This window comes from Carcharhinus amblyrhynchos, chromosome 17 (assembly GCF_965287045.1).
Source record: "Carcharhinus amblyrhynchos chromosome 17, sCarAmb.v2.hapA, whole genome shotgun sequence".
Taxonomy (NCBI): Eukaryota; Metazoa; Chordata; class Chondrichthyes; order Carcharhiniformes; family Carcharhinidae; genus Carcharhinus; species Carcharhinus amblyrhynchos.
Window position 1 is genome coordinate 1,565,744 of NC_137340.1, and position 15,484 is coordinate 1,581,227.

Genomic DNA, 15,484 nt, shown 5'->3' on the forward strand with positions numbered 1-15,484 from the left:
ACACATACACCTAGATCCCTCTGTGTGTGTGTGTGTGTGTGTGTGTGTGCGTGTGTGTGTGCGCGTGTGTGAGCGTGCGTGTGCACGTGCGTGTGTGTGCGTGCGTGCGCGTGTGTGTGTGCGTGCGTGTGTGTGCGTGTGTGTGCACGTGTGTGTGTGTGTGTGCGTGCGTGTGCGTGTGTGCGTGTGTGTGTGTGTGAGGATCCACAACCCCCCACACCCAGCATCCACAACCCCCCCCACACCCACACATCCCTCCACTTCCTCTGTGAGGAAGTGGAGGGATGGGTAAGTAAGTTTCGCTGATGACACTAAGGTCGGTGGTGTTGTGGATGGTCTGGAAGGATGGCAAAAGTTGCAGCAGGACATAAATACGATGCAGGACTGGGCGGAGAAGTGGCAGATGGACTTCAACGCAGATAAATGAGTAGTCGTCCATTTTGGCAGAACCAACGGGATGAACGAGTACACTATCAAGGGGAGGAGGTGGTCAAGAAGGCGTATGGTGTACTGGCCTTCATTAATCGAGGGATTGAGTTTAGGAGTCGGGAGGTAATGCTGCAACTTTATAAGACCCTTGTCAGGCCTCATTTAGAGTATTGTGCGCAGTTCTGGTCGCCTCACTATAGGAAAGATGTAGAAGCTATTGAGAGGGTACAGAGGAGATTTACAAGGATGTTGCCTGGACTGGGAGGCATGCCTTATGAAGTTAGGTTGAGGGAGCTGGGACTCTTTTCCCTGGAGAGACGACGGTTGAGAGGCGACCTGATAGAAGTTTACAAAATGTTGAGAGGAATAGATAGGGTGGACTCTCAGAGGCTATTTCCCCAGGTTGAAATGGTTGCTACGAGAGGATACAGATTTAAGGTGCGGGGAGGGAGGTTCAGAAGTGATGTTAGGGGTAAGTTTTTCACTCAGAGGGTGGTGAGTGAATGGAATCGGCTGCCGTCAGTGGTGGTGGAGGCGAACTCGCTGGGGTCTTTTAAAAGACTTCTGGATAAGTATATGGGGTTTAATGAGATTGAGGGTTATAGATAGGTCTGTAGGTTGGTAGGTGTTGATGTGATCGGCACAACTCGTGGGCCGAAGGGCCTGTTTGTGCTGTAGTGTTCTACGTTCTATGTTCTATGTTCTATGTATTCAGAGTCCTCCCGTTAGCCCTATACTCGACACATCTGTTATTCCTACCAAAGTGAATTACCTCACACTTCTCCGCATTAAACTCCATTCGCCACCTCTCGGCCCAGCTCTGCAACCTGTCTAAGTCTCCCTGCAAACTATGACACCCTTCCTCACAATCTACCACACCTCCGACTTTGGTGTCATCAGCAAATTTACTAATCCACCCAACTATAACCTCAATTACAAACAGCAGTGGCCCCAAAACAGATCCCTGAGGCACACCACTCGTAACTGTACTCCATGATGAATATTTACCATCAACCACCACCCTCTGTCTCCTATCTGCTAGCCAATTCCTGATCCAATTACCTAGATTACCCCCAATCCCATACGTCTGCATTTTCTGCAGAAGCCTACCATGGTGAACCTTATCAAACGCCTTACTAAAATCCATATATACCACGTCAACTGCTTTACCCCCATCCACCTCTTTGGTCACTTTCTCAAAAAACTCAATAAGGTTAGTAAGGCACGACTTACCCACTACAAAACCATGCTGACTATCTCCAATCAATTCATTACTCTCCAAATAACTATAAATCCTATCCCTAATAATTTTTTCTAAAACCTTGCCCACAACAGAAGTAAGACTCACCGGTCTATAATTCCCGGGGAAGTCTCTGTTCCCCTTCTTAAACAATGGGACAACATTCGCTATCCTCCAATCTTCCGGTACTATACCTGAGACTAACGACGACCTGAAGATCAGAGCCAGAGGCTCTGCAATCACCTCTCTTGCCTCCCAGAGAATCCTAGGGTAAATCCCGTCCGGACCAGGGGACTTATCTATTTTCAAACCCTCAAGAATATCCAGCACATCCCCCTTATCAACTGCAATACTGTCTAGTTTACACTCCTGCAACCCAGTGTTCTCCTCAGCTACATTCATGTCCCCCTGCGTGAACACCGAAGAGAAATATTGGTTCAATGCTTCTCCAATCTCTTCCGGTTCCACACACAACTTCCCTCTGCTGTCTGTAACTGGCCCTAATCTTGCCCTAACCAACCTTCTGTTCTTAACATACCTATAGAACGCCTTAGGATTCTCCTTAATCCTATCAGCCAAAGTCTTCTCATGTCCTCTTTTAGCCCTTCTTAACTCACTCTTCAACTCTCTCCTAGCCAATCTAAAGCTTTCTAGTGCACTACCTGAGCCCTCAAGTCTCATCCGAACACAAGCCTCCTTTTTCTTTCTAACCAACGAATCAACTTTTTTAGTGCACCACGGTTCCCTAGCCCTACCAATTCCTCCTTGCCTGACAGGGACATACCTATCAATGACTCGCAGTAGCTGCTCCTTGAAAAAACTCCACATTTCGGACGTTCCCAGTCCCTGTAGTCTCCTAGTCCAACCTATGCTTCCTAATTCTCTCCTAATAGCCTCATAATCACCCTTCCCACAGCTAAAACTACTGTCCCGAGGTTCATGCCTATCCCTTTCCATCACTAAGGTGAACGTAACTGAATTGTGGTCACTATCACCAAAATGCACACCAACTTCCAAGTCCAGCACCTGGTCTGGCTCATTTCCCAGCACCAAATCCAATATAGCCTCACCTCTAGTTGGCCTATCTACATACTGAGTCAAAAAACCTTCCTGCACGATTTGTACAAAAACTGACCCCTCTAACGAGCTAGAGCTATAGCAATTCCAATCAATATTAGTAAAGTTAAAGTCCCCCATAACAATTACCCTATTACTTTCACTCCTATCCAGGATTATCTCCGCAATCCTTTCCTCAGCCTCTCTAGAACTTTTAGGAGGTCTATAAAAGACTCCCAACAGGGTGACCTCTCCTCTCCTATTTCTAATCTCAGCCCATACTACCTCAACAGACAAGTCCTCATCAAACTTCTTCTCTGACACTGTGATACAATCCTTGACTAATAATGCTACCCCTCCCCCCCTTCTACCTCCTTCTCTACTCCGACTGAAGCATTTGAACCCCGGGACCTGCAACAACCATTCCTGACCCTGCTCTATCCACGTCTCTGAAATGGCCACAACATCAAAGTCCCAGGTACTGATCCACGCTGCAAGTTCATCCACTTTATTGCGAATACTCCTCACATTAAAGTATACGCATTTCAAACCCTGCTCTGCCCCACCCCTGCGATGCCGTGCATTGCAGTCCCCATCTATGCCCCCCTCACTTTCACCCCCTCTACTCAGGATCCCACCCCCCTCTGAATCAGTTTAGACCTCCCTGCATGGCCTTTGCAAATATACCCCCCAGGATATTGGTTCCCCTCTGATTCAGGTGTAGACCATCCTCTTGTAGAGGTCCCACCTTCCCCAGAATGAGCCCCAATTGCTCAAGGTGTTGGGGGGGGGGGTGGATGTGAACTGGACACTGGGTGTGGGGGGGGGGTGGATGTGAACTGGACACTGGGTGTGGGGGGGGGTGGATGTGAACTGGACACTGGGTGTGGGGGGGTGGATGTGAACTGGACACTGGGTGTTGGGGGGGGTTGGATGTGAACTGGACACTGGGTGTTGGGGGGGTGGATGTGAACTGGACACTGGGTGTGGGGGGGGTGGATGTGAACTGGACACTGGGTGTGGGGGGGGTGGATGTGAACTGGACACTGGGTGTGGGGGGGGTGGGTGTGAACTGGACACTGGGTGTGGGGGGGGTGGATGTGAACTGGACACTGGGTGTGGGGGGGGTGGATGTGAACTGGACACTGGGTGTGGGGGGGGTGGATGTGAACTGGACACTGGGTGTGGGGGGGGTGGGTGTGAACTGGACGGTGGGTGTGGGGGGGGTGGATGTGAACTGGACACTGGGTGTGGGGGGGGTGGGTGTGAACTGGACGGTGGGTGTGAGGGGGGTGGATGTGAACTGGACACTGGGTGTGGGGGGGGTGGGTGTGAACTGGACGGTGGGTGTGGGGGGGGTGGATGTGAACTGGACACTGGGTGTGGGGGGGGTGGATGTGAACTGGACACTGGGTGTGGGGGGGGTGGATGTGAACTGGACGCTGGGTGTGGGGGGGGTGGATGTGAACTGGACACTGGGTGTGGGGGGGGTGGATGTGAACTGGACACTGGGTGTGGGGGGGGGTGGATGTGAACTGGACACTGGGTGTGGGGGGGTGGTGGATGTGAACTGGACACTGGGTGTGGGGGGGGTGGGTGTGAACTGGACGCTGGATGTGGGGGGGTGGATGTGAACTGGACACTGGGTGTGGGGGGGGTGGATGTGAACTGGACACTGGGTGTGGGGGGGGTGGGTGTGAACTGGACACTGGGTGTGGGGGGGTGGATGTGAACTGGACGCTGGGTGTGGGGGGGGTGGATGTGAACTGGACACTGGGTGTGGGGGGGGTGGATGTGAACTGGACACTGGGTGGTGGGGGGGTGGGTGTGAACTGGACACTGGGTGTGGGGGGGTGGATGTGAACTGGACACTGGGTGTGGGGGGGGTGGGTGTGAACTGGACGCTGGGGGTGGGGGGGGTCGATGTGAACTGGACGCTGGGTGTGGGGGGGGTTGTGGATGCTGGGTGTGGGGGTGTTGTGGATGCGGGTGTGGGGGGGTTGTGGATGCTGGGTGTGGGGGTGTTGTGGATGCTGGGTGTGGGGGGGTTGTGGACGCTGGGTGTGGGGGTGTTGTGGATGCTGGGTGTAGGGGGGGTTGTGGATGCTGGGTGTGGGGGTGTTGTGGATGCTGTGTGTGGAGGGGTTGTGGATGCTGGGTGTAGGGGTGTTGTGGACGCTGGGTGTGGGGGTGTTGTGGATGCTGGGTGTGGGGGTGTTGTGGATGCTGGGTGTGGGGGGTTGTGGATGCTGGGTGTGGGGGTGTTGTGGATGCTGGGTGTGGGGGGGGTTGTGGATGCTGGGTGTGGGGGGGGTTGTGGATGCTGGGTGTGGGGGGTTGTGGATGCTGGGTGTGGGGGGTTGTGGATGCTGGGTGTGGGGGGGTTGTGGACGCTGGGTGTGGGGGGGTTGTGGACACTGGGTGTGGGGGGAGGTGGATGTGAACTGGACACTGGGTGTTGGGGGGGGTGGATGTGAACTGGACGGTGGGTGTGGGGGGGTTGTGGACGCTGGGTGTGGGGGGGTGGATGTGAACTGGACACTGGGTGTTGGGGGGGGTGGGTGTGAACTGGACGCTGGGTGTGGGGGGGGTGGGTGTGAACTGGACACTGGGTGTGGGGGGGGTGGATGTGAACTGGACACTGGGTGTTGGGGGAGGTGGATGTGAACTGGACACTGGGTGTGGGGGGGGGTGGATGTGAACTGGACACTGGGTGTGGGGGGGGTGGATGTGAACTGGACACTGGGTGTGGGGGGGGTGGATGTGAACTGGACACTGGGTTTGGGGGGGGTGGATGTGAACTGGACACTGGGTGTTGCGGGGGGTGGATGTGAACTGGACGGTGGGTGTGGGGGGTTGTGGATGCTGGGTGTGGGGGGGGTTGTGGATGCTGGGTGTGGGGGGTGTTGTGGATGCTGGGTGTGGGGGGGGTTGTGGATGCTGGGTGTGGGGGTGTTGTGGATGCTGGGTGTGGGGGTGGTTGTGGATGCTGGGTGTGGGGGTGTTGTGGATGCTGGGTGTGGGAGGGTTGTGGATGCTGGGTGTGGGGGTGTTGTGGATGCTGGGTGTGGGGGAGGTTGTGGATGCTGGGTGTGGGGGTGTTGTGGATGCTGGGTGTGGGGGTGTTGTGGATGCTGGGTGTGGGGGGTTGTGGATGCTGGGTGTGGGGGGGTTGTGGACGCTGGGTGTGGGGGGGTTGTGGACGCTGGGTGTGGGGGGGTTGTGGATGCTGGGTGTGGGGGGGTTGTGGATGCTGGGTGTGGGGGGCTTGTGGATGCTGGGTGTGGGGGTGTTGTGGATGCTGGGTGTGGGGGGGTTGTGGACACTGGGTGTGGGGGGAGGTGGATGTGAACTGGACACTGGGTGTTGGGGGGGGTGGATGTGAACTGGACGGTGGGTGTGGGGGGGTTGTGGACGCTGGGTGTGGGGGGGTGGATGTGAACTGGACACTGGGTGTTGGGGGGGGTGGGTGTGAACTGGACGCTGGGTGTGGGGGGGGTGGGTGTGAACTGGACACTGGGTGTGGGGGGGGGGGGTGGATGTGAACTGGACACTGGGTGTGGGGGGGGTGGATGTGAACTGGACACTGGGTGTTGGGGGAGGTGGATGTGAACTGGACACTGGGTGTGGGGGGGGGGTGGATGTGAACTGGACACTGGGTTTGGGGGGGGTGGATGTGAACTGGACACTGGGTGTTGGGGGGGGTGGATGTGAACTGGACACTGGGTGTTGGGGGGGGTGGATGTGAACTGGACGGTGGGTGTGGGGGGTTGTGGATGCTGGGTGTGGGGGGGGGGTTGTGGATGCTGGGTGTGGGGGGTGTTGTGGATGCTGGGTGTGGGGGGGTTGTGGATGCTGGGTGTGGGGGGTGTTGTGGATGCTGGGTGTGGGGGGGTGTTGTGGATGCTGGGTGTGGGGGTGTTGTGGACGCTGGGTGTGGGGTGGTTGTGGATGCTGGGTGTGGGGGGGCGTTGTGGATGCTGGGTGTGGGGGTGTTGTGGATGCTGGGTGTGGGGGTGTTGTGGATGCTGGGTGTGGGGGTGTTGTGGATGCTGGGTGTGGGGGTGTTGTGGATGCTGGGTGTGGGGGTGTTGTGGATTTTGGGTGTGGGGGTGTTGTGGATGCTGGGTGTGGGGGTGTTGTGGATGCTGGGTGTGGGGGTGTTGTGGATTTTGGGTGTGGGGGTGTTGTGGATGCTGGGTGTGGGGGTGTTGTGGATGCTGGGTGTAGGGGTGTTGTGGATTTTGGGTGTGGGGGTGTTGTGGATGCTGGGTGTGGGGGGTTGTGGATGCTGGGTGTGGGGGGGGTTGTGGATGCTGGGTGTGGGGGTGTTGTGGATTTTGGGTGTGGGGGTGTTGTGGATGCTGGGTGTGGGTATATCCCTACCTGATGTAAATTGATTCGATATGCGTCAGAGTTTCAGTAACTAATTGATATCTTGGCTGAGCTGATGATTTGGAAACCAGGCAAGGTTTTCGGCAAACGGTCAATTGCACAGTCAGCAAAGTCTATTTATTCAGCAAATAATGTTTATTTAAACAGGGCACTATCAGATTTCATTTCAGTCGTCTCGATGAATACAAGTAATTGGAGCAAATAATTGAAACTGCTAAAGTTCTCCCAGAATGGTAAAATCTCTAAAGAAATGCAGAATCTGGAGGATATTTCCATGATACGGATTGTGTGTAAAATCAATCCCCGTGTGTGATTAACTGGAAGATTTCTACATGAATTTCAGTAAGGCCTCTGACAAGGTCCCTCATGGCAGACTGGTGCAGAAGGTGAAGTCCCAGGGGATCAGAGGTGAGCTGGCAAGGTGGATACAAAACTGGCTCAGTCACAGAAGACAGACGATAGCAGTGTGTTTCTGAATGGAGGGCTGTGACAAGTGGTGTTCACAGTAAAAAGTCTGACAACACCAGGTTTTAGTCCAACCGATTTATTTGATAGTAAACGCACAAGCTTTCGAGGTTTCCCTCTTCGTCAGGTGAGTGGAGAGTTCTGGCCTCGGACAGAGCATATAAAGCACAGACAGCACTCTCCATTCACCTGACGAAGAGGGAAACCTCCAAAGTTTGTGCGTTTACTATCAAATAAATCGGTTGGACTAAAACCTGGTGTTGTCAAACTTTTTACTGTGTTTACCCCAGTCCAATTCCGGCACATCCACATCATGACAAGTGGTGTTCCTCAGGGACCTGCTGGGACCTTTACTGTTTGTAATATATATAAATGATTTGGAGGAAAATGTAACTGGATTGATTAGTAAGTTTGCGGACGACACAAAGGTTGGTGGATTTGTGGATAGCGATGAGGAACATCAGAGGATACAGCAGGATATAGATCAGTTGGAGACTTGGGCAGAGAGATGGCAGATGGAGTTTAATCCAGGCAAATGTGACGTAATGCATTTTGAAAGGTCTAATACAGATAGGAAATATACAGTAAATGGCAGAACCTTTAGGAGTATTGATAGACAGAGGGATCTGGGTGTACAGGTACACAGGTCACTGAAAGTGGCACTGCAGGTGGAGAAGGTAGTCAAGAAGGCATACGGCATGCTTGCCTTCCTCAGCCGGGGTATTAAGTTAAAAATTGGCAAGTCATGTTGCAGCTTTATAGAACCTTAGTGTTCAATTCTGATCACCACACTACCAGAAGGATGTGGAGGCTTTGGAGAGAGTACAGAAAAGATGTACCAGGATGTTGCCTGGTATGGGGGGCATTAGCTATGAGGAGAGGTTGGAGAAATTTCGTTTGTTCTCACTGGAGCGACGGAGGTTGAGGGGCGACCTGATAGAAGTCGACAAGACTATGAGAGGCATGGACAGAGTGGATAGTCAGAAGCTTTTTCCCAGGGTGGAAGAGTCAATTACTCGGGGGGCACAGGTTTAAGGTGCGAGGGGCAACGTTTAAAGGAGCTGTACAAGGCAGATTTTTTACACACAGAGTGGTGGGTGCCTGGAACTCATTGCCCGGGGAGGTAGTGGAAGCGGATACGGTAGTGAGTTTTAAGGGGTGTCTTGACAAGTACATGAATAGGATGGGAATAGAGGGATATGTTCCCCAGAAGGGGAGGGGGTTTTAGATCAGTCGGGCAGCATGGTCGGGGCAGGCTTGGAGGGGCCGAAGGGCCTGTTCCTGTGCTGGAATTTTCTTTGTTCTTATTTATGAATCTATTCCATTCTGGCCAGGAATATGATGCCAATATATTTAAGCCTACCGGGCAGCACAATGCACAGTGGTTAGCACTGCTGCTTCACAGCTCCAGGGACCTGGGTTCGATTCCTGGTTTGGGTCACTATCTGTGTGGAGTTTGCATGTTCTCCCCATGCCTGCATGGGTTTCCTCCGGGTGCTCCACTTTCCTCCCACAGTCCAAAGATGTGCAGGTTAGGTTGATTGGCCGTGCTAAAATTGCCCCTTAGTGTCCAGGAATGAGTAGATTTGAGGGATTAGTGGTTATAAGAACATAAGAAATAGGAGCAGGAGTAGGCCATCTAGCCCTTCAAGCCTGCCCCGCCATTCAATAAGATCATGGCTGATCTGAAGTGGATCAGTTCCACTTTCCCGCCTTCTCCCCATAACCCTTAATTCCCTTGTCTATCAGAAACCTATCTACCCATGACTTAAATATATTTAGCGAGGCAGCCTCCACCACTTCAACAGGCAGAGAATTCCAGAGATTCACCACCCTTTGAGTGAAGAAGTTCCTCCTCAACTCCGATCTAAACTGTCCCCCCCCTTATCTTGAGGCTGTGCCCTCTAGTCCTGCTGTCCTTTCTGAGCAGGAAGAATCTCTCTACCTCTGCTCTATCCATCCCCTTCATTATCTTATACGTCTCTATAAGATCCCCCCTCATCCTTCTAAACTCCAACAAGTACAGACCCAGTCTATTTAGTCTCTCTTCATAGTCCAACCCCCTCACCTCTGGTATCAGCCTAGTGAACCTCCTCTGCACTCCCTCCAAGGCCAATATATCCTTCCGCAAGTGCGGCGACCAAAACTGCACACAATACTCCAGCTGCGGCCTCACCAGTGCCCTGTACAGTTGCAGCAAGACCTCCCTACTATTGTATTCTATCCCCCTCACTATAAAGGCCAACATCCCATTCGCCTTCTTGATCACCTGCTGCACCTGCAGGCTGGGTTTTTGCAACTCGTGCACAAGGACCCCCAGGTCCCTCTGCACCGTAGCATGCTGCAGCTTTTCGCCCTTTAAATAATAATCCCTCCTACTATTATTTCTGCCAAAGTGGATAACCTCACACTTGCTAACATTATACTCCATCTGCCAGGTCCTCGCCCACTCGCTCAGCCTATCCAGATCCCTCTGCAGACTTTCCACACCCTCCACGCAATTTGCTTTTCCACTCATCTTCGTGTCATCAGCAAATTTCGACACCCTACACTCAGCCCCCTTCTCCAGATCACCTATATAAATGGTAAATAGTTGAGGCCCCAGCACCGATCCCTGCGGCACTCCACTAGTCACTAACTGCCAACCAGAATAGCACCCATTGATACCAACTCTCTGCTTCCTATTAGACAGCCAATCCTCTATCCACGCTAACACCTTACCCCCAACTCCATGCACCCTAACCTTCTGTAGCAACCTTTTGTGAGGCACCTTATCAAACGCCTTTTGGAAATCTGAAAACACCACATCCACAGGTTCCCCTCTGTCTACCGCACTATTCACATCCTCATAGAATCCAATAAATTCGTCAAACACGACTTCCCCTTAACGAATCCATGCTGCATCTGCTCGATCAAACCATTCTTTTCTAGGTGCCTCGCTATTTCTTCTTTGATGACGGATTCTAGCATTTTTCCAACTACAGACGTTAAACTAACCGGTCTATAATTCCCTGCCTTTTGTCTGCTAACTTTTTTAAACAGCGGCGTAACATTAGCCGTTTTCCAATCTTCCGGCATTTCCCCAGAATCCAGTGAATTTTGGTAAATAATCACTAAGGCATCCACTATCACCTCTGCCATTTCCTTCAGAACCCTGGGATGCATTCCATCTGGTCCTGGGGACTTGTCCACCATCAGTCCTGTTAGTCGATCAAGCACTACCTCTCTAGTGACAGTAATCGCATTCAGGCCCTCAACTCCTACCATCCTTCCATCTTTAATATCTGGTAAACTATTCGTGTCCTCCTCCGTGAAGACCGAGGCAAAAAACTTATTTAAGGCCTCCGCCATCTCCTCATCTCCCACCACTAAATCCCCCCTCTCATCCTCCAAGGGTCCAACATTCACTCTAGCCAGCCTCTTCTTCTTTATATATTTGTAAAAACACTTACTGCCCTTTTTCATATTTAGTGCTAGTTTAGCTTCACACTCTATCCTTCCTTTCTTTATCAACGTCTTAGTCATTCTTTGTTGATTTTTAAATCTTTCCCAATCTTCTAATTGCCCACTACTTTTAGCCACTCTGAACGCATCAGCTTTTAATTTAACACTCTCCTTTATTTCCTTACATAACCACGGCTGGTTATCCCTTCTACTACAGTCCTTCTTTACCATTGGAATATATTCCTGCTGAGTACTGAAAAAGATCTCCTTAAAAATCCCCCACTGTTCCTCAGCCGTCCTACCGACCAATCTGCGCCCCCAATCTACATTCGCTAATTCTGCTCTCATCCTATCGTACTCCCCTCTGTTCAAACAGAGGACACAGGTTTGGGACCCTACTTTCTCATCCTCCATCTGCATCAGAAATTCCACCATGCTATGATCACCCATCCCAAGAGGATCCCTCACAAGAAGATCCCTAATTCTACCTGCCTCGTTACACAACACCAGATCTAAGATAGCTCACTCCCTTGTAGGTTCCGTCACATACTGTTCAAGGAAACTATCCCGACAGCATTCCAAGAACTCTTCCTCAAGCCCACCGCATCCGACTTGGGTCATCCAATCAATATGCAGATTAAAATCCCCCATAATTATCGCCGTTCCGTTTCTGCACGCATCATTTATTTGCTATAATAGGGTATAATATATAGAGATATGGGGGTAGGGCCTGGGTGGGATTGTGGTTGGTGCAGACTCGATGGGCCGAAGGACCTCTTTCTGCACTGTAGGGTTCTATGGCTGCCCCACTAATTCCAGCTTTTCCATGTCACCCTCAATTAGAGACTATATCCAAGGAATAACGAGGAAGAAGATTTCACTTGAAACTTGCAGTGACCTTCAGTCACAGTGAGAACCTTGCAGTGGATTTAAAGAAATGAATCCCATTGGCCCATAGCAATTGTTTCAGGTTCTCAAGCATTCATCAGGAACTGTGCCCTGTTCTCTGATTTGTGGCTGGCGGCCGGCAGAGTTTTAACTTTTAATACGCTGAAAGACCTTCAGTCAAGTCAACCTGATCTTTTGGTAAGTTGTTTGTAAGTATGCTGGGATTTCCTGTGGCCAAGCTGGCCCGAAACTTATCAAGGTGTTAAATGTCACTGCTTGTCCCCGACAGAAGGACATTTTTACAGAACGTTTGGAGCCAGTGTTTCTTGTATGAGCATTGGAATGTAATCTGTATGCAGGAAGGCCTAACCGTGATGGGGTCTGGAGTGTCCAGAGCCTCTGTGCTGGATCTATTTAATTGGCCAAATGGAATGGCACAATCAGGTTTCTGATCATTCATTTGTCGGTTCCCAAAGAACTTTTGGAGTTTATAAATGCTAACACAGTGGGCAGTGTGAAGAACTCGGGGAACAAGCTCACAGGAAGAAGACAACATCTGAGAAGAAGAGAAAGATGATATTTATACAGCAAAATCCTGACCAGGTTTCATATGCAAATGGAAATCAACCTTCAGTTAAGTAACAGGTAATCATTCTTTGATTTATGCATTTCAAGAATGCATAAATCAAATAATGTCTTACTATTGTCTACTATTTAAAATAAAGGAAATTGGGTTTAAGTACCTAAAGATGACTGTATCTTTATTGACTAGTAGCGGTTAAAACAGACACTTTTTGTTTGGTTCTGCTACAGACCTTTCTTTTTGCATTCAGGTGCTCGCGATATCTCTGTGTTGAGTCTCCGGGTATTTCACTGGCCCACAGTGTGATCCCCACCTTGGTATATGTGACTCCCATCACCATCAAAGGCATTAGGTACGTCAGTACGATCACCACAAGTTGGTACCTGGAATATGCAATCATCAATTATACAAACTGGATGTTTTAGAGATTGCAAAAGGGTTTTGAAAAGTTTGAGCTTAAAATGAGTGACTTAATTGGAGATTGTGTCTAAGTTCTAGAAATAGATTAGAAATTAGGTGAACAGTAGGAAGCACAGGACTGGAAGGTACATAACCAATTTGGTGCTTTGTTCTGTGGAGAACCACTTTGCTCTCCATTTAGAAACATAGAAGCTAAAAGCAGGAGTAGGCCATTTGGCCCTTTGAGCCTATTCTGCCATTCATCTTGATCACGGTTGATCCCTGAATTCAATATCCTGATCTCCTCCCTCCCTCCCAAATCCCTTGATCCCAATAGCCCCAAGAACTATATCTAATTTCTTCTTGGAATCACATAACATTTTGGCCTCAATTATATTCTGTGGGAGTGAATTCCACACATTCCCCACCCTCTGGGTGAAGACATTTTTCCTCACCTCAGTTCTAAAAGGTTAGTTCTGGATTCCATTGGGACCATTCTTTCTGAATTTACCCTGTCTAACACTGATAGAATTTTATAAATTTCTATGATATCCCCTCTCACTCTTCTAAACTCCAGTGAACATAATAGTAACCGACTTAGTCTCCCCTCATATGACAGGCATGCCGTTCCAGAATCAGCCTGGTAAACCTACACTGTGGCAAGGACATCCTTTCTTGAATAAGGAAACCAAAACTGCATGCAATACCCCAGGTGTGACCTCACCAACGCCCCATACAATTGCAGTAAAACATCCCTATCCCTATACTCAAATCCTCTCGCTATGAAGGCCATCATACCATTTGCCTTCTTTACTGCCTGCTGTACCTGCACACATACTTTCAGTGACTGATGCACGAGGACTCCAAGGTCTTGTTGATTTGATTTGATTTATTGTCACATGTATTAGTAAACAATGAAAAGTATTGTTTCTTGCATGCTATACAGAGAAAGCATACTGTTCATAGAGAAGGAAATGAGAGAGTGCAGAATGTAGTATTATAACCATAGTTAGGATGTAGAGAAAGAGCGACTCAATGCAAGCTCAGTCCATTCAAAAGTCTGGTGGTAGTAGGGAAGAAGCTGTTCTTGAATCGGTTGGAACATAATCTCAGACTTTTGTATCTTTTTTCCCAACGGAAAAAGGCGGAAGAGAGAATGTCCAAGGTGTGTGGGGTTCTTAATTATGTTGGCTACTTTGCTGAGGCAGCGAGAAGTATAGACAGTAAATGGATGGGAGATTGATTTGTGTGATGGATTGGGCTACATTCACAACCTTTTGTAGTTTCTTGCCATCTTGGGGCAGAGCAGCAGCTGTGATACAACCAGAAAGAATGCTTTCTATGGTGCATCTGTAAAAGTTGTTGACTTTAAGACCTTTATGACCTTTTATGGGGCTTTATGACCCTATACAAATTGTTATGGGAAAATTGATTGACAGGTCCGATGGAAAGTTTTTTTCTTCTCCCAAGAGTTCTTTATTTTCAATTTTGGCTGCTGTTTTAGTTAGAAGGTGTTTGGACTTTGGGGCAATATTTCTGTGCCTCTCTTCCTGGTATTAGAGATTCTGCTAATTTGGAACAAGTTTCTTTGGCCTCTCTCTGGATTGTTGTTAGTGGTCTGCTAGCTAATAACTAGAGACAAAGATTGCCCTTGTCCCCTGCAGTGGTTTGCTGGCTAAAAGCTAGAAGCCAGCAGTGGCATTATCTCTACCTCGAGGTCTTCTGGAAGTTACAAGGCTGGGAATTCTCCAACCCAAGGACTAAGTTCCAAAATCACTTGAGCTTTCTTATTTTCTGTGCTAAACCTGAGACAGGTGTATGTTCGTAACGAGTTTTGTTGTATTGGAACAATGCATTTAGTTGTTAGGGTTTATACAATATCATGTCTTTTTCTTGTTTGTAATTGGTAAAAGTTATTGTTAATTTACTCTCTATGTGTTAATTATATTCTTGAATAAACCTTGTTTGATAAAAGCTCCTAGTGGATCATTTGAATCATACCCGAAGTGAAATATCTCACGCTTACACGAGCCAAATTCAAATTGTAAAACCTATGGTCTAGGCTAATTTCATCAGATACCATGGAGTTTCTGACCTGAATTATAACAGACTATAATCACAAACTCACTAGAAAAGTACAACAGGTCTCTCTTTAGATCTGTCAGTCCCGAAAATGCCTATAAAGTCAAAAGCAGGAAAGTTAGAGCCATTCTCAGCAGTGGGGAATTCTCATCCTGCTGCACTAAACAGAGATTTGGCTGGGAGATAAATTTTCCAATTTCCCTTCAGCAAGAGTGAACAGCCAATGAGCTCATGCCCAGTCTTGGCTGAAGGATTCTCATACAAAAATATCAATTATTATAATCAAGATGGCCTTCATAAGTCTTTTTATTGCATTTAGTGAAGTCTGTGCTTTGTATTACCGAGTTCTATTTGTTCTTGCAGTCAATGCACCATAATGAGGTGTGAGTTTGTGAATCTAAACAGATGTTTCAGTATGAATTAAATGGAGCATGGCAGACACTATAATAGCAACTTAGAAATTGGTGTTAATGCAAATGGTAATGGTTATCACTGTTAGACCA

At 49.2% G+C, this 15,484-nt stretch overlaps 1 protein-coding gene across 1 annotated transcript in view; it reads right to left on the bottom strand.

The window, feature by feature from the left end:
- tacr2 (tachykinin receptor 2) overlaps window positions 1–15,484 on the bottom strand; it is a 101,539-nt gene that overhangs the window by 34,570 nt on the left and 51,485 nt on the right. The window contains exon 3 of the mRNA XM_080205234.1: window positions 12,733–12,883. Coding sequence (XP_080061360.1) covers window positions 12,733–12,883 — 151 coding nt within the window. The remainder of the gene's footprint in view (window positions 1–12,732; window positions 12,884–15,484) is intronic.